Raw genomic sequence first — 18,658 nt, forward strand, 5'->3', positions numbered from 1 at the left:
AGTGTTTGAAGTGGATTTCAAAACCAAATTCTGTCACTTCAGTTCAATAGCAGATTTAGATTTGATTCTCATTCTGTTGATCAAATTATTGTACTATGTGTTTAAAATTTTTAAATATGACTGGCAAGATTCAAATGAATTAACAAAGCATCACTGGAAAGTATCTCCACGGTCAAAAAAATTATTGAAACTGAAACTGAAAAAATAAGCAAAACTAAAATAGTAATACATGTAACAACAACATTTCAAAAAACAAACATTTGAGAATCATAAAAATTATGATCAATGCAATGACCAAATATTATGCTAGAGAATCAATTATAAAATTTACCCAACTAATAAATCTCCATTCAAAGGTAAATATTTTTGTTATTCCACTAGTGTTTGAAATAAAGAAAATATTACACAAGAAAATGTTTTATAATTAGTCTATTTCCTCTGTTCTGATAAAGTAGCTTGCATTAAAGTCTCCCCACATCCCATTGTCCAATGTGATGGGGTCAAAGAAAGTACCTTATCCCTCCCAGGTAAGGATTTTCATAAATTCTCCCCAAGCATAAAACAAGTTTCCAGCAACAAAAAGAATTCCTGCCTTAGCAGGAAAGGATAGCCTTTGACCTATCACTTCATCTACATATTCCTAATTACCTCATCTCTCTAAGTTACTGCCCCCTTCAACATTTACCTAAATTACCTCATCTTCCTGACCCTTTAAAAGCTCACTCCCTCCTCAATAGTGTTGTTCTGCTTCCTTTGGAAGGCAGCTCACTCTGGCCCAGTATGATTCCCCCAAAGAACTCTTCCACCACTTATCCCAGATTGCTTATCTTCTTTTGGGAAGCTAGTTCATTCTTGGGGAGCATCATCCCCCCCCCAAATAACCTCACACTCCTGTGCCCTTAAATTCTCATGTCCCTATGCCTTTCCTTACCACTTATCCCCTGACTACTTTTCTTCCTTTAGAAAGAAACCTGCTTTGGCAGGATATTATCCCCCAGGGTAACCTTTCTTTACAATTCATTCTCATCTTTGCTTGGGTTGCTTAGGGTCAGTGGTTTTCTGTATTTAGTCTTTCTTTCCCTTAGCTTCTGTTATGCTACATATAATATAGCAATACTTAAACTTTTTTATCCCTAAAATTTCTTCTAGGTAAGAATTAGTCTTTTATATGAATTTTTCATATTGTGCCCCAAAATTTAGCCGCCTATATTTTCTCCCAGAGTATGACTGCAATGTGAGGTAAAGTTAATCTTCTAGTAAATCCCATTACTCTGCCCATGACCACTAAACCATTGTGCTATGTATCTAGAAGACATAATTATGGAATTGTAAAATGTTTAAAACATTTTAAAGAAGGAAACCTTGAAACAATACAGACTTTAATATTAGGGAAACTGAGAAAAAAATCACATCTTATTGACATGAAAGGGAGAAACAAAAAATTTCTTGTTGTCTCCTAGCTCCTCTCCATTCTTCCTGCCCCCTTTTCCTCTTCATTCCCTTTTCTCTCTTCAACCTGCTCAAAAAATATGGAATATACAAAAATCTTCAGGATACAAATGAGCAAGAAGGCTCAAATCACTGACAAAGGCTGAGAATTTAGAAGCAGTTAAACCAGTAGCAGCTATTTGTGGTTCTCAGGCTTGAATATGTTTTGTAAAACTGAAAATTGATTTTAATTCTATTTTAAAACTTAATCAAGATAGCATGGATTTTCTAAATCGTCATCAAGTTCTATAAATCCAAACCCCTTACCTTTATAACTGCAACTTTCATCTACAATCCAAAAAAATTTGCCTGAAGACCCATCTTTTGTTTGGTAATTACCTCCACTCAGGACTCAATTCTATGGTGAATTGAATATTCACAGTTGACTAACTTTGCAACTTCCAAGACCACCCATTTGATTCAAATTCAAGTATATTTAATTAAAGCCCCTACCAGATTACACCTGCCTCTGAAGACTAATCCTGTCACTTGACTATCACTACCATTTCCCAATGAAGAAGTAATGGTGAGGGGCTGAGGTGATTTTTAACCCATTTCCTTATTAAAATGCTATAAATAAGAATTGTAATGATGTAATGTCTAACCTATCAGAAGAAGACACACTAATATTGCTCCAGATTTTGCTTTGTCTTTTAATAATACTTAATTTTCTTTCTTTCTTTTGGTCCTTTGGCTTAATTAAGGCAGTGTTTTGATTTATTTTGTTAATACATTAGCTTGCTCTGTTAAAAAAAATGAAGTTTGGAAATCTGAAACAGTCTACTACCTTAATTAATTCACTTCCTGTCATTTTATAAATGACAGATTCCTACTCACTGCTTTGTCACTTGCAGCTCACCACAGGATTCTTAGATAAGTAAAAATGGTAAAATGGTATGATTGATGTATTTTGATTTGTGTATAAATTGCATTTATATGATGCAGAGTAGCATAAAGTTGTCCTCTCTCTTCCAGAATCATCATAGTACAGTGGCAATGATGTAGGTAACCAAGGTGATAGGGAGTGTTGAGATCACTTGAAGATAAATTTTGTAAATATTTTGCTTGTATTGTTAAAGGAATCTTCCTTCTTCCTTTATCTTACCAGAAAATGTGTTGTGTTTTATGAACAAAACAGAATTCAGGTAATCATATACCAAACCTTACATTGGTGTAAAAATAAAGACAATACTATTAATTAGAAGCTATATCAAAAAAATTCAAACAATGTTTATGTTCAAGAGAAATACAAATTCTTTATAACTATGTACCATTCCATTTTAATAGTATATTACTTAGTTTCGAAAAGAAGGAGGAAAGTGAAAAATGTGTAGTCCTTCAATTTTACTGCAAAGCAAATTGGCTAACCAAAACTTTCAAATAATATACATAATCTTACCTTTTCCAGTTTGGAAAGAGCAAGAGAATAACAGTCTTTGGCACGGAATTGCATAAATCTCATGTTGGCTGGGTGAGTGAGTTCTGTAATAATACTTAGACTTGAGAACAACCTAAATTATAAAGAAACACCATAGTTATACTTAGACGATCATAATCTAGTATTAGCATATTTTGAATATGCATTAAAAAAACAACCTCCACAGTTATAATCACAAGCAATTCTCTAAGAAATTTTTCATAGATATTGTGAGAACTAATTCTTCATTTATCTAAAGAAGAGATAATCCAATATTTTAGTACAATAAGGAAACTATGTTTAGTAATTGGACTTTTATTAAACTTCTTTCTTTAAATCTATAGTTTAGTAAAGTAAGAGAAATTTGGGAGGCTGATTTAAGAAGTTTTAAGGTGATTAGATAATATTTCTTATGTTGAAAAGTATTAAAAGGAAATTTAAAGGATGAATATATACTGATTGACATAATTTTCATAAAATGGGCTTCATAGCTAAGATTTTTGATGTCCTATAACTCTCCCAGGTAGCTTGTAATTTTATATGTAATATCTTGTCATAATACACTCAAGTAGCAACAGAGATTTCTAAACCTTTTCTATCTCTAAATCTATAATCTTTTATATCTCAATCTCCAAGTCTTTTCTTCATATGCACTGTTGCTTCAATCAACCATCTTATATAAAATAGTTGCCATTTATTAATGTTTTGTATTACTAATTGCAATACCATTTAAAAAATAGCACATTTCTTGAAAAAAATCAATGTAATATTTATCTAAGTTCAGAAATGTTTGTTACCTAGAAATATACTCCATATTTTAAAAAAAAGTTCCTAGAAGGGGGGGGATGTTTAAATTCTATTCATTTGCATTAATCTATCATGCTTCCTATTCCAGTTTTTTTCACTCAATGGAAGAATGAGATTAAAAGACATTTAGAATATTGTGTTCCCTACTAAAGCTCTGAGCAAAAGAAGGTCTCTAATTTATTTGTTTAACTCATATATAAACTTGTGAGTTGGCAAGGACCAGACCTGAAAAATTATCCATTTCTAATTCAGCAATCACCAAGAAAAGTGTCATGCAGAAGAAGGACATCAAATTTAATTGGAAGGTGCATAATAGAGATTCTCAACTATTGTTATTTAAGTCTATTATAGTTGAAAATGGAGTGACAGTATCAAACAGAATCCTCTTCCAAAGCTTTGTGCCAGTATCTATAGAACATGTGATTTTGTCCACTAAAAATGTCTTTCAGACGTGTAGAAGAAACCTCATAGATACTGTCTTAGCAATTCGGCTCCTATAGTTGCCATATATGAAAGTTGTTGGTTTTTTTCCCTGTCTCAGTGAATTTTCTTAACTTGAGAATATCTTTGATACTTAGACACCAGTACTAACTTTATGGAATACATATAATCTGGACTGGGTGAACTTTAAGTCTAGTCACACAGAATAATCTTTTGTCTAGAAATTGCATTTAACTGACAACCCTAACAAAGGGAAAGTCACTTCACTTTACCAGGAATCTTGATTTGTGAATCCTGTGAACTTCAGACTCCCCCACCTCCCAACAAAAGACCTCACATCCTTATGATTCAAGACTATTGGTATCAATAGAAGAACAACAGAGTACCCCATGCTTCATAAAGCCATTATAAACTTGCAAACTTCTTTCAGGATATCCATCAATAACAAATACACAAAGAAAAGAATTGTGAACCTATGTGATTGAATTCTTTGGATTCAGTAGATTATGCAACTATGATGTGCAACTCATAATGAAAGCATGTTTTAAGTAAAAAACACTTTATTCATAATAGTTTATAACTGAGGTATATAATGTAAGTCATTAGTATACCTATTTAAGAGATGAGAGAAGCATAGTTCAGATAGTTAGTTCAGTGTAGTACTCTTTCTATCATACCATGCTACTGTTTCTATACTATATCATAATTACCTAAAGCTAGTTTATATTTCCATTCCATTGTTACAGTAGGGAAGGTTTTATGCTTTTTTGTTGTTTTTCATGATCTTTGATTTCATTTATTAACATGAAAGGGGATGATGAAGATAGAAAAAAATAGTTTGAAAGGATTGTATTAATAAAAGTAATTACCTCTGCTATGAAAGGAATGATTTATTGAGTTCCTTTTTTATTACAGTCAACATTAATTAGTTTATTGTGAATGTCATTATTAGTGATATACTTATCTGTTAATACATTTAGTCAATCTTGTTAACTAATTAGTGAAGGTGATGTTTTTCCTTCATTCTCAAAGACCAGGACATCAGGGAGGTTATGTCAGTTCAAGTACATGAACTGGATTTGAGTGACAGGGTGATGTGCTAACTCATCAGTCTCATTTTCTTCACCAAAGCCATCTAGGTCCAGTGGCCAGATATGAATCAGGATGACTGGAGATGGTCCCGGATGCCAGGCAAGTGACTTGCCCAAGGTCACACAGCTAGTAAATGTCTGAGGCCAAATTCAAATTCTAGTCCTCCTGACTTCAGGGCTGGCACTCTACCCACTGTGCTATCTAGCTGCCCTAAACAATTAGTATAGGAATTACAAATAATAATGCATATTTTATATATATTACATTTAGGGATAATTACATGAGATTATTTCTTATAATAAGTCACAAACTTTAAGTTATAAGAAATACATCCACTAGTTTTTTTAAGCTATAAATTCACAGTTCACCATCCTATTAAAGTTCACTTGCCTAACCACATGAATGCTGGCTAGATGATCTCCAAATTTTTGAATGATGACTATGTAACCAAATTCAGTGTGGGTGAAATATCTTGACATTATATATGAAATGAAAAGCTTCTCAACTTATTTATGTGACTCCAGACCACTGTCTTTCCTCATCATGAGGAAGGGCCTATTTTAATGCTGAATTAGAGAAGATGATACCTCTCTTGCAAATCCTGTGACCAGCTATGCGAATGAATCATTTCTGGCCCTCCTGGAGAGTCAAAATCAATGTCTGTCATGCTATAAGACTACATTATACTTTGCCCCTTCATGTGTCTGGGTAACAAGTATTACAAAACTAAGACCCTAGAGAAGGAGAGCATCTCAGATCATAAGGAAGCTATGAAGTCCACTTAATTAGAGGGGATCATAGGCATTTTAATGAAATACTATAGACTTGGAGCTCTGCCTCAGTTTCTTCTATTGTAGAATTGGACAGTTTTAGTCTCCACAACTATCAGAACCTGATAGTTTTATTTGGGGAAACAACGAGTCAAATAGATAAAACTTTCTTTAACAAAAGAGAATAAGATAAATATCAGTATATATATATATATTCATAAATTATAAATATAGACATACATAAAATTATAGATATGCTATAGAGAGATGAAGAGTCAGATGATAGACAGAATGATAGAAAGGTGGGTAGATAGTTGTTTTGGTAAATTACATGACAGAATAAGTCAATGCAGTCTGAACTGATCATAGAGAAATATGAGAGTGCACACAGGACAGTAATTTTACCAGAAGTAGAATAGAAGAGAAGTATAAAAAATATGGTCTGAGTAGTATTATCAGAATACTTGTAGACTTGCTACTCAGAAGATATATAATGTAACTCTGAGCTTAGAAAAGTCATTTAAAGTTTAGAGAATAGGAAAATGAGGGACTTTTTATTATTTTTGCACAATCTGATTAACAAATCTTTGTATAAAAAAGTATACATTACTTGTAATGTAAATTTGCATGCAATTTTAACAATCATGAAGTCAGTGCCATAAGATGTCAGGAACCCAAATAAACCAGAATTTACAAAGCATTACTGAAAAAACAAATTGCTCTTTTACCATTAACTACAATAGACTCTAAATGAATATATAATCTGAACATTAATAATCATACCTGTAAAAACATTCAAAGAAAGGTGGATTACATATCTTCCAAAATTATAATAATTACAGGGTAAATTCTCAGGCAAACAAGGGATAGAGAAAATTACAAAATATAGAATAGATAATTTCAATTATAAGACTATGAAAGCCTTTCCATGATCAAAAAGTAATGTAGTTATATTAAGGAAGGAAACATCAGTCTGAGATGAATATCTGTATTAAATATTTCTGGCATTAATACAATGTACAAGATATAAATGTACATATATCAAACTATAAATATATGAGACAAAAAAGAATTCTGAGAGATAAATATGAACAACTAATTACACCAAAACTGATTGCTAATTAATAACAAGCATAGGAAGGAACACTCCAAAACATTAACAAGGAAAAAAAAATTAAAATAAAATTTAGGTCTTACCTCATACCAAACAATTATGAAAAATATCTAAAGATGAGTACAGTTAATGTAGAAGGGATTGTGCAAAGACAAGCATCTTAAATTTCTATTAGCAAAGTCAGAAATTGCTCTAACCATCCTACAAAGAAACTTGAAATTATTTAAAGACATTGGCTAAAATGTCTTTACCCTTTGACCAGAGATTCCACTGCTAGGTAACATGCCCAAGAAATGACTTGTACACACCTAAATAAGTATAGTAGTGCAGAAAATGAACTGAAAAAAGGAGATGCACATTGATTAGGAAATTGCTAAATAAATTCTTGTTTATGAAGAAATAAAACATTAATATGTTGTAAGAAACAATGAATATAATTAATGAAGAGGAATGGACCCATAACAATAATATAGCAAAGGAAATAGAAATAGTAACCACAGATCAACTTATTTTGAACCATCTCGGCCCCAAAAGAATACATATGTCTCTGGCTCATTGAATAGGTTATATTCCATTGAAGTAGACTATTGAATAATGTCAGACATTTGAATAGTTTGGTTGGCTTTGTTAACTTCCACAACCCATCCACCCACCTCATTTTCTTTTCTTTTGCTATTTCTGGTAGACTCTAGTAAAGGAAGAAAAAGGAGGCATGTTTGGAGAGAGGCTAGAATTTGAAGGTAAATAAATCACCAGAATTGTAATTTTTCCTTTCACTGAATGAAATAATCAAAACATATTTAAGCTAATTCTTTGTGTCAGTCATAAACATTATTTGTCTGAATAATTGTCAGGAATGAAGAAGGTAGTGGATAGAATATCTGACCTGAGGTCAGGAAGAATCTTCTTGAGTTCAAATCTGGCTTCAGAAACTTACTGAATTAAGTGACCAAGGACAAGTCAATTAGCCTCATTTTGTTCAGTTACTTTACCTTTAAAATGAGTTACAGAGGGAAATGTCAAGCCATTCCATTATCGTCCCCAAGAAATCCCTGAAAAGGATCATGTAGAGCCAGATATAAATGAAAATGACCTAACAACATTATCAGTAATGGATTTCCAGAGGTAGTTTTTTGTTCCATTTTCTACTTCCTCCTTCAGCTATCAAGTATGCTGGTTTTGTTTTTTGAAAAAGCATTTGCTGGTGCATCCAGTCAAGATGATGAAGAAGACCCAAGCACTCTTTTAAGCTTTCCTGGCTTTCCCTCAGAACTAACATGAACCAAACCCCTTAAGAGATTTTGGAACCACCGAATCCAGAGAAGAACCTCTACTAATAGTCCGTTTCAGTAGAACATGGCTGAGCTAGGGACAGAGAGCAGAGAGCCAGAATAGGGCAGAGAGGTAAGGCTGGGGGACTGATCTGAAAACAACAACAGAAGGATTTTGCTGTGTGAGTGGTGGGCGAGAGAACAACACTTTCTGCTGAACAAACAGTCTCCCCCCTGGTGTTTACATCATGGTGAGGCTCAGGGATGGGCAGATTTCCTCCAGTGCTGATTGCTGATTAAGTAGATTAACTATCTTGCCCAAGGGCTCAGCCCACAATGTTCAAGGACAGCTGAGATCCTGCCACCATCAACCCCACTCTCTTAGGCCTAGGGAGTGGGCCCCTAATAAACATCAAAGACAATCCAAAGAAAGCATCTGGCCAACCCATTGAGTAACACCTGAAGTGGGCAAAACCCCTAAGGATCGTTGCACAGAAGGTCTGTAAACCACCACCAGAACAAGTCCAAAGGGAAAGAACCCAAAATGAAGAAAGGCTAGTGTAATGGGGAATCCATTGAATGTTACCTTAAAGGAAAGGATCCTAACTCAAAGAGGACTAAAGCATCAGAGGAGAATATCAATTATTCTCCAGCCCAGAAAGACTTCTTAGAAGAGATCATAACATTTAATCAAATAGAAAAATTGGGAAAAGCAATGCAAGAGAAAATTAACATCTTGCAACAAGAAAACAATTTCCTTGAAAATACTATTGGATTAATGCAAAAAAAAATAATTCTCCTCAAAACACAATTGGCCAACTAGAAAATTCCTTCAAAAATAGAACTGATCAATTGGAAAAGAAGATACAAAAAGTAAATGAAGAAAACTTCTCTAAAAAAAGTTTGGAATCTGTAGAAACCAATCACTTTATGAGACACCAAGAATCTGTTCAACAAAATCATAAAAATAAGAAAAGAAAATGTAAAATACCATGTCTGTAAAACAACAGAGATGGAAAATAGATCCAGGAGAGATAATTTAAAAATCATGGGAAGAGAAAAAAAGCCTGGGCACCATACTTCAGGACGAAGGAGAACTGCCCTAATATCCTGGAACCAGAAGGTAAAAATGGTCATTGAAAGAATATATATATATATCCCCTCCTGAAAGGGATCCCAAAAATGAAAACACCAAGAAATATTGTGACCAAACTCCAGAATTATCAGATAAAGGAGAAAATCCTGCAAGCTGCCAGAAAGAAACAATTCTAATACCAAGGAGCCACAGTCAGGATTACAAAGAACTAAACATTAAGTAAACAAAGGGCCTGGGATATGATATTCTGGAGAAGAAGGGAGCTTGGAATAAAGCCAAGAATTCACTATACAGCAAAAGTGAACCTTTTCTTCCAGGGGAAAATGAACATTTAGCAAAATAAGAAACTTTCAACTTTTCCTGATGGAAAGACCAGAGGTAAACAGAAAATTTGGTCTTCAAACAGGAGACTCAAGAGATGCAGAAAAAGGTAAAAAGGGGAAAAGAAAAAAAACTCTTGTTCAATAAGTTGAAGCTGGCTATATCCCCACCTGGGAGAAAGATTCTCATGACTCTCAAGAATTGTAACTCAATTAGAGGAAATATACTTAGCCAGAAGTAATGGACACTCATGACTTGTCAGTGACTCTAATGGAATGAGTTAAAAATAATATCTCCTTAAAAAGGGTGTGGAGGTGGCTCGGTGGTGCAGTGGATAGAGCACTGACCTTGGAGTCAGGAGTACCTGAGTTCAAAGCCAGCTTCAGAGACTTAATAATTACCTAACTGTGTGGCCTTGGGCAGGCCACGTAACCCCATTGCCTTGAAAAATTTTAAAAAAAGGGGGGGAAAGTAAAGAGATAGGAAGGAGGAAGGAAGAGATTGAATGGGGAAAATTAAATCTCATGAAGAGGTGCGAAAGAGCTATTGCTATAGAAGGGAAAAAGGAAGAGGTGGGAACCGACTGCATCTCACTTTCATCAGATTTGATTCAAAGAGGGGAAAGGGGGAGGAGGAGGAGGGAAGGGGGTACTGAGAGAAGGAAGGCAAAGAAGCTGCAAGGGGAAAGAGGAAAGTAAAGGGAGGGAGTTGAATAGAAGGGGGCAAACACATTGAAGGAGTTGATTCAGAAGCAAAATCCTGGGGAATAGGGATAAGGTGGAAAAAAGGGGGAAAATACAAAATGGAAGAAAGATAGCATGGCAATAAAGAGTAATTTTAACTTTGAATGCTAATGGACTGAACTCTTCCATAAAACAAAAGCAGATAGCAGAGTGGATTATAAAACAGAATCCTACAATAAGCTGCTTACAAGAAATGCATTTAAAGCAGATACACACAGGGTAAAGGTAAAAGTATAGAGCAGAATATATTATGTTTCAGCAGAAGTAAAAAAGGCAATGGTAGCAATCCTTATCTCTGACAAAGTAGCTGCAAAAATAGATCATATTTATATATCCTCCTAAAAGATACCATAAACGAAGCAATTTCAATACTAAATATGTATACACCAAGTGTTATAATATCCAAATTCTTAGAGGAGAAATTAAAATGAGTTACAAGAAGACATAGCAAAATTCTCCTGGTGGGCAACCTCAACAACCTCAATCTCTCTCTCTCTCTCTCTCTCTCTCTCTCTCTCTCTCAGAATTAGATAAATTTAACCACAAAATAAACAAGAAGGAAGTTAAGGGAGTAAATAGAATGTTAGAAAAAAAGATAGTTCATTGCAGAAAATTCAATGGGGATAGAAAGGAATATGCCATTATTTTTTTTTCTGCAGTACAAGGCACCTACATAAAACTTGACCATGCACTAGGTCATAAAAACAGCATAATCAAATGCAGAAAGGCAGAAATATTGAACGCAACCATTTCTTATCATGATGCAATAAAAATCACTGGCAATGATGGGCCATGGAGAGATAAACCTAAAGCCAATTGGCAACTAAACAATCTACTTTTAAAGAATGAATGGATTAAGCAACAAATTATGGAAAGAATTAAGGGTTTCATCCAAGACAATGGCATTAATAAGACAACATATCAAAATTTCTGAGATACAGCCAAAGCAGTCATCAGGGGACATATTATATCTCTAAATGAATGCTATTCTCTAAATGCTTTTGAAGACAATAGAGAAAAAGGAAATCAATGAACTGAGCATGCAACTAAAAATTTTAGAGAAAAAACAAACTGAAACTCTCGATTAAATACCAAATTAGAAATTCTTAAAAAACAGAGAAATTGATAAAATTGAAAGCAAGAAAACTATTGAACTAATAAACAAAATGAATAGTTTATAAAGTGGAAAATTCAAAATCTTGCAAAAAATGATTGGTAGAAACTACTATTGTATTTATATTATATGATATCATATTATATCATATATTATATTATATCATGTTATATTATATAATATATATATATATTTATATTAAAGCAAGAGAATTTGTTGAAAAAATCTAGGAGTAATTGTGGTAACAACCTCAAGAGGAAAGTATTTCCATTGACTTGGAAGCTCCCTATTTTCCAAAGGACTTAGGATTCCAGGCCACCAAACAACAACATGGAGAGGATGTCAGAAAGTTTATTAAAAAAAGATTACAAAAATTCTGTGTGTGTGTGTGTGTGTGTGTGTGTGTGTGTGTGTGTGTGTGTGTGTGTATGTGACAGAGAGAGAGAGAGAGAGAGAGAGAGAGAGAGAATAAGAACATGTACATAACTTATATATAGAGTAGCTTGTAGGAAATCTTAGTGAGAAAGTCAACCAGTAATTAAGACATGAGGGGACTGGGAAAAGCTTCCTGTATAAGGTGGGATTTTAGAAAAGACTTGAAGATAATCAAGGGAACTAAGAGATGGAGGGAAATAGGGAGAGCATTCCAGGTACAGGGAAGAACCAGTATGAAGACAAAAAGGGAAGAGACTGCTTGTCATGTGACAGGGACCCTAAGGATAATAAAGCCGGCTCATAAAGTTTGTTTAAGGGGATAATGTACAAAATACAGAAAGAAAAGGAGGGACAGGTAATGAAGAACTTTATTTTTTGAATTTTATTTCTAACATTCATTTAAGAAATGTGTTCCAAATTTTCCCCCCCTTCCCATCACTCCCATAGTCACTGAGAAAGCAAACAGTTTGATATAAATCATATAAATGAAGTAATCAAAAACTTTCATAGTAGCCAATTTGCATAAGACAAACAGGAAAAAATGATTCAATCACCAATTCTCTCTCTTTGAAGCTGGATAATATTTTTCATCATGGGTCATTTGGCATTGTCATAGATTACTGTATTATAGCTAAGTCTTTCACAATTGATATGCAAAATATTAAATATAATTGAGGTGGAAAAGTATATAGAGCACTGGATCTGATATCAAGAAGACCTTAATTCCAATGACCTCAAAAACTTATCAGCTGTGTTACCTTGAGCAAGTGATACATCAAGAAGGACAGTGTGAAATGAGACTATAGCTTAGTAGAAAGACTATGGATGGAAATATAGATCTTGACTTCATCAGCATTGAAATGATAATTTTATCTACTTCAGTCTAAAAGCCTACCTAATAAGATAATAGAGACTCAAATACTATCAGTGTGAGTGTAGGTATTTCAATTTTACCTCTCAGTACTTAAGGTCAATAATATCAAACACAAATTGAAACTTTTTTACAGGTTTCATATATTGACTTCAGAAAACACAAATCAACATTAGCTATGTAATATAATATTTTATTATTTTGTCCAATTATTTTTTAGTATGGTTCTAGTTGCTTAACTTAAACTTAAAAACATAAGAAGTTTTACCAACCACTTATAATCAGTGGGATAGGAATTCAACACTTCTACTTTTGGAAACTCTTAAGACTGTACGTTATAGAGCAGGTTCCAAACTATGGTGAAAGAGTTCCTCACTGAAAATGCCAATAGAATTACAAGACTGGTCCAAAAAATGCATAAAACATTTTGCTAAGATCTATGGCAACCATGGAGGCAATTTGGATGGCAAGTTTGCCTAGAGTCAGGAAGGGAGTTCAATCCAGCCCCCAAGGAAAATCATTTAATCACTTTTGTGTCATTCCACTGAAGAAGGAAATGGCAAACCACTCTAAATTAATTTTTGCTAAAAAAATCTATGGGCAACATTGTGGCACTGTGTGTTCCTGGGTCATGAAGAATTGGATGCAACTGAACAACAACCACAACAAAATGGTAAACACAGACCCAGTAATGCCTCCAAAAATAATAATCAAGTTCTTCCTTGCTATAAATCTGCTAATAGCACCAATATTAAATTTTAGTCTTTGTTTTAGGAATGGTCTGATATTTCTCCATATCTTCCCCATATCCTTGATTTCATTCCCTTCTTAGACATGCGTCAACTAGTCAATATTCATCTGAAATTACACTAGACATGGAATCTGGGAATCTCTGCTTCAATTTCAACTCTTCTATTCATTAGTTCTATAGCCTCAGACTATTAATCTATAAAGTGAGAGAGTTGAACTAAATTGTTTCTAAAAGCCATTCTAGTTCTATTAGTCTGTGGATTATAAATAGGCAATAGCTTATACTTTTGTGGAAAAGTGACATAAGAGGGAATGCTTTCCTGCTGAAAGTATTGCAGGATTGGATGCTAATTTTGTTTTTAACTAAAATAATCAGTGGTATCATTAGGAGATGCTTATGGTATCCCCCCAAGACACCATATTGTTTAGGGTTGATAAAGCAACACAATGTGATTTTTTTTCTGCTAGTCTTATTATATCACTCACTCAAGAATTCTACAAAAAAAATGGTGATGGGTACTGAAGTAGTATACCAGGCAAAAAATATAGCCACATGGAATTAATTTGCTGAAGAGTTCCATCACAGCAGGAGAGGAAAAGACCTAAGGGGGAAAAAAAAATTATCAGTTGAAGCTTGGCCCAGAATGTCTCCATCTAGCAAATCTATGTACCAAATGCCAGACCTCAAGCCATCTGGCAGTTTCCAAAGCATTTATCTGGAAATTCTCTTGAGAAATTACAGAGTAAATACATTTACTCTATTGCAAATTGTCACAGTCAATTCTCAATTATCCATAAAAACCCCAAATGAAAAGATTCACTCAGTTCACTTCAATTCAATAGACATTTATTATGTTTTTAGTATATAAAAGGCACTAAACAAAGTGCTACAAATATCACAAACCTCTCCTTCAGAAACTAAGACTATAACTGGGAAAATAGGATTTACAGCAATAAATATAACAAGTGAAAAGGAGAAGAGATGGAAGAAATAGGTCTTAAATGGGAAAGTCAGGGAGGAGTTATTGTAGGAAGTGGCCCTAGAAATGACCTTTGAAAGAAGATTCCAACCAATGAGAGGTGAAGGAAACAAAACTTTCAAGCATGACAGGAAATCTGGGGAAATATAATAGTCAGTCAATGTTAGGATGAGATTGCATGAGAGCTATAATAGAAAGGAGTTTATAATGGAATGTCAATAGAGTATATGAAGGAGAATATCACAAAATAAAACTATAGACAGGAGGCTCAAGAGACACATGAAAAGGTAAAAAACAAGGGTAAAAGAAAAAAAAACTGCTATCCAATAAGATGAAACTGGCTATATACCCACCTGGGAGAAAGATTCTCATAACTCTTGAGAATTGTAACTCTATTAAGAGAGAATATATGTAGCCAGAAGTGATGGACACTTGTGACTTTTCTGTGACTCAGATAAAATGATTTAAAAACAATACCTCCTTACAAAAAAGGAACAGTAAGGAGACTGGAGGATGGAGGAGATTGAATGAGGAAATTTTATCACATTAAGAGGCACAAAAGATCTATTGTAATAGAGGGGAAGAAGGGAAGAGGTGAGAAGTACTTGAATCTTCCTCTCATCAGACTTGGCTTAAAATTAACTTACACACATGCTCAGTTAAGAAACTTATCATACCTTTCAAGTATTAAAAGGGGAAAAGGCAGGGATGGGAAGGGGTAAAAAAGGGGAACTAACAGAAGGAAGGGACGAAAGAAGGAGAAGAGGGAAAGGGGGTAAGAAAGGGGAGGGGGTTGATATAGGTGGGCAAACACACTGAAGGGAGAGGTATTCAGAAATAAAATACTGGAGAATATGGATAAAGTGAAAAAAGGGGAAAATATGAACAGAAGGAAGTGTGCATGGAGGGTAATAAAGTGTTAGTAATTATAACTTTGAATGTGAATGGGATGAACTCTCCCTTAAAACATGAGAAGCAGAGTCGTCTAAAAACCAGAATCCTACAATATCCTGCTTACAAGAAACTCATTTGAAGCAGAGAGATACATTTAAAATAAAGGTAAAAGGTCAGAACAAAATATATTTTGCTTCAGCGGAAGTGAAAAGAAGCAGGAGTAGCAATCCTTATCTCAGAAAAAGTAGATGCAAAAATAGATAGTGTAAAAAGAGATAAGGAAGGAAACTATATCCTCCTTAAAGATACCCTAGACAATAAAGTAATTTCAATACTAAATATGTGTGCACCAGATGGCATAGCATCAAAATTCTTAGAGGAGAAGTTGAAAGAGCCACAGGAAGAAATAGACAGCAAAACTCTACTAGTGGGAGAGCTCAACCTCCCACTCTCAGGTTTAAATAAATCTAATCATAAAATAAACAAGAAGGAAATTAAGGAGGTGAACAGATTGTTAGAAAACCTAGATATGATAGACTTACAGAGGAAATTGAATGGGTATAGAAAGGAATATACTTTTTTTTTTCCTGCAGTACATGGCACTTACACAAAAATTGACCATGTACTAGGGCACAAAAACCTAATGATCAATTGCCGAAAGGCAGAAATAGTGAAAACATCTTTCTCAGTTCATAATGCGATAAAAATCATTGCAATATTCGACCAGGGAGATATAGATCCAAAACTATTGGCAACTAAATTACCTCATTTTAAAAAATTATAGAAATAATTAATTATTTCATCCTAGAGAATGACTAGAGTATGACAATAATGAAAAAACATACCAAAACCTATGGGATTCACTCAAGGCAGCTATCAGAGAATATATTATATCTTTAAATGCTTACATGAATAAATTAGAGAAAGAAGAAATCAGTGAACTAAATATGCATCTAAGAAAATAGAGAAAAAACAAATTAGCCCCCCAATTATATATCAAAATAGAAATTCTAAAAATTAAAGGACAAATTAATAAAATCAAAAGCAAGAAAACTATTGAACTAATAAACAAAAGCTAGAGGTTGTCTTATAAAAAACAATAAAATTAATAAACCTCTGGTCAATTTGATTAAAAAAAGAAGAAAACAAAATTGCTAGTATCATAAATGAAAAAGGTGAACTCACCATTAATGAGGAGGAATTAAAGTAATAATTGGAATTGTTTTGCCCAACTCTGTGCCAATAAATTTGACAATCTAAATGAAATGGATGAATATTTACAAAAATATAAGTTGTCCAGGTTAAATGAAGAGGAAATTAAATACCTAAGCTACTCTAGCTCAGAAAAAGAAATTCCACAAGCCATTATTGAACTCCCTAAGAAAAAAAAATTCCAGGGCCAGATGGATTCACAAGTGAATTCTATCAAAAATTTAAGGGATAATTTATTCCAATTCTATATAAACTCTTTGGAAAAATATGTGAATATGGAACTCTTCCTAACACTTTCTATGACACCAATATGGAGCTGATACCTAAACCAGGAAGAGTTAAAACAGAAAAAGAAAATTATAGGCCTATCTCCCTTATGAATATAGATGCAAAAATCTTAAATAGAATCTTAGCAAAACGATTACCACAAGTTATCACTAGGATAATACACTATGACCAAGCAGGATTTATTCCCAGGAATGCAGGGTTGCTTCAATATTAGGAAAACTGTCAGTATAATTAATTCCATCAATAACAAACCTATTAGAAATCATAAGATTATATTAATATATGTACTCATTCCTAACTAAAAACACCAGAGATTGAAGGAATAAATGGGCTTTTCCTTAGAATAATAAGCAGTATCTATCTGAAACCATCAACAAGCATTATATGCAAGGGAGATAGGCTAGAGGCATTCCCAATAAGATCAGGGCTGAAACAAGGATGCCCATTATCACCACTACTATTCAATATTGTATTAGAAATGTTAGCTTCAGCAATAAGAGAAGAAAAAGAAAACTGAAAGATTTAGAATTGGGAAGGAAGAGACAAAACTCTCACTCTTTGCAGATGACATGATGGTATAGATGGTATACTTAGAGAATCCCCATAAATCATCTAAAAAAACTGCTTGAAATAATTAACAACTTTAGTAATGTCACAGGATATAAAATTAATGCTCATAAATCCTTAACATTTCTATATAAGACTAGCAAGATACAGCAGAAAGAGCTAGAAAGAGAAATCCCATTCAAAATAAACTCAGACAATACAGAATGCCTGGTAGTCTACCTGCCAAGGCGGACTCAAAAATTTTTTTAAAACAGTTACAAACCACTTCTCAAATAAAATCATATTTAAATAACTGGGAAAACATCAACTGTTCATGGATAGGTGGAGCTAATATAATAAAAATGACAATTCTATCCAAACTAAACTACCTGCATAATGCCCTACCAATCAAAATTCCAAAAGATTACTTTAATGAGTTAGAAAAAGTTGTAAATTCATATGGAGAAATAAGAAGTTAAGAATTTCCAGTGATTCAATGAAAAAAAGTTCAAAAGAAGGTGACTTAGCCTTACCAGATCTAAAATTAGATTATAAAGCATCAGTCATCAAAGTTGTCTGGTATTGGTGAATCAGTGAAATAGACTAAGTGAAATAACAGGAAATGATTAAACTGCTGTTTGATAAACCCAAAGAGTCCAGCTATTGGGATACAAACTCTCTCTTTGATAAAAACTGTTGGGAAAATTGGAAGTTAGTATGGAAGAAACTTAGATTAGACCAACACCTCATACCCCGTACCAAGATAAGATCCAAATGGATACAGGATCTAGACATTAAAAAACAATATTATAAGCAAACTAGAAGGTCAAGGAGTAGTTTACCTGTCAGATCTATGGAAAGGGAAGCAGTTTATGACCAAGGAAGAGATAGAGAACATCACTAAAAACAAACTAGATTGATTTGGTTTGATTACATTAAATTAAAAAGCTTTTGCACAGGGAAAAAAAAACCACTGTAACCAAGATCAAAAGAAATATCATAAATTGG

The 18,658-nt window shown here is 33.6% G+C and overlaps 1 protein-coding gene across 2 annotated transcripts in view; it reads right to left on the minus strand.

Moving 5' to 3' along the window:
* The window catches only part of KCNT2 (potassium sodium-activated channel subfamily T member 2), a 537,465-nt gene that overhangs the window by 78,933 nt on the left and 439,874 nt on the right, over nt 1-18,658 (minus strand). For both annotated transcript variants that reach the window (XM_074222275.1, XM_074222274.1), the window contains exon 21: nt 2,888-2,999. In XM_074222275.1, coding sequence (XP_074078376.1) covers nt 2,888-2,999 — 112 coding nt within the window. The remainder of the gene's footprint in view (nt 1-2,887; nt 3,000-18,658) is intronic.

Source organism: Macrotis lagotis, chromosome 2 (genome assembly GCF_037893015.1).
Source record: "Macrotis lagotis isolate mMagLag1 chromosome 2, bilby.v1.9.chrom.fasta, whole genome shotgun sequence".
NCBI classification, from domain to species: domain Eukaryota; kingdom Metazoa; phylum Chordata; class Mammalia; order Peramelemorphia; family Peramelidae; genus Macrotis; species Macrotis lagotis.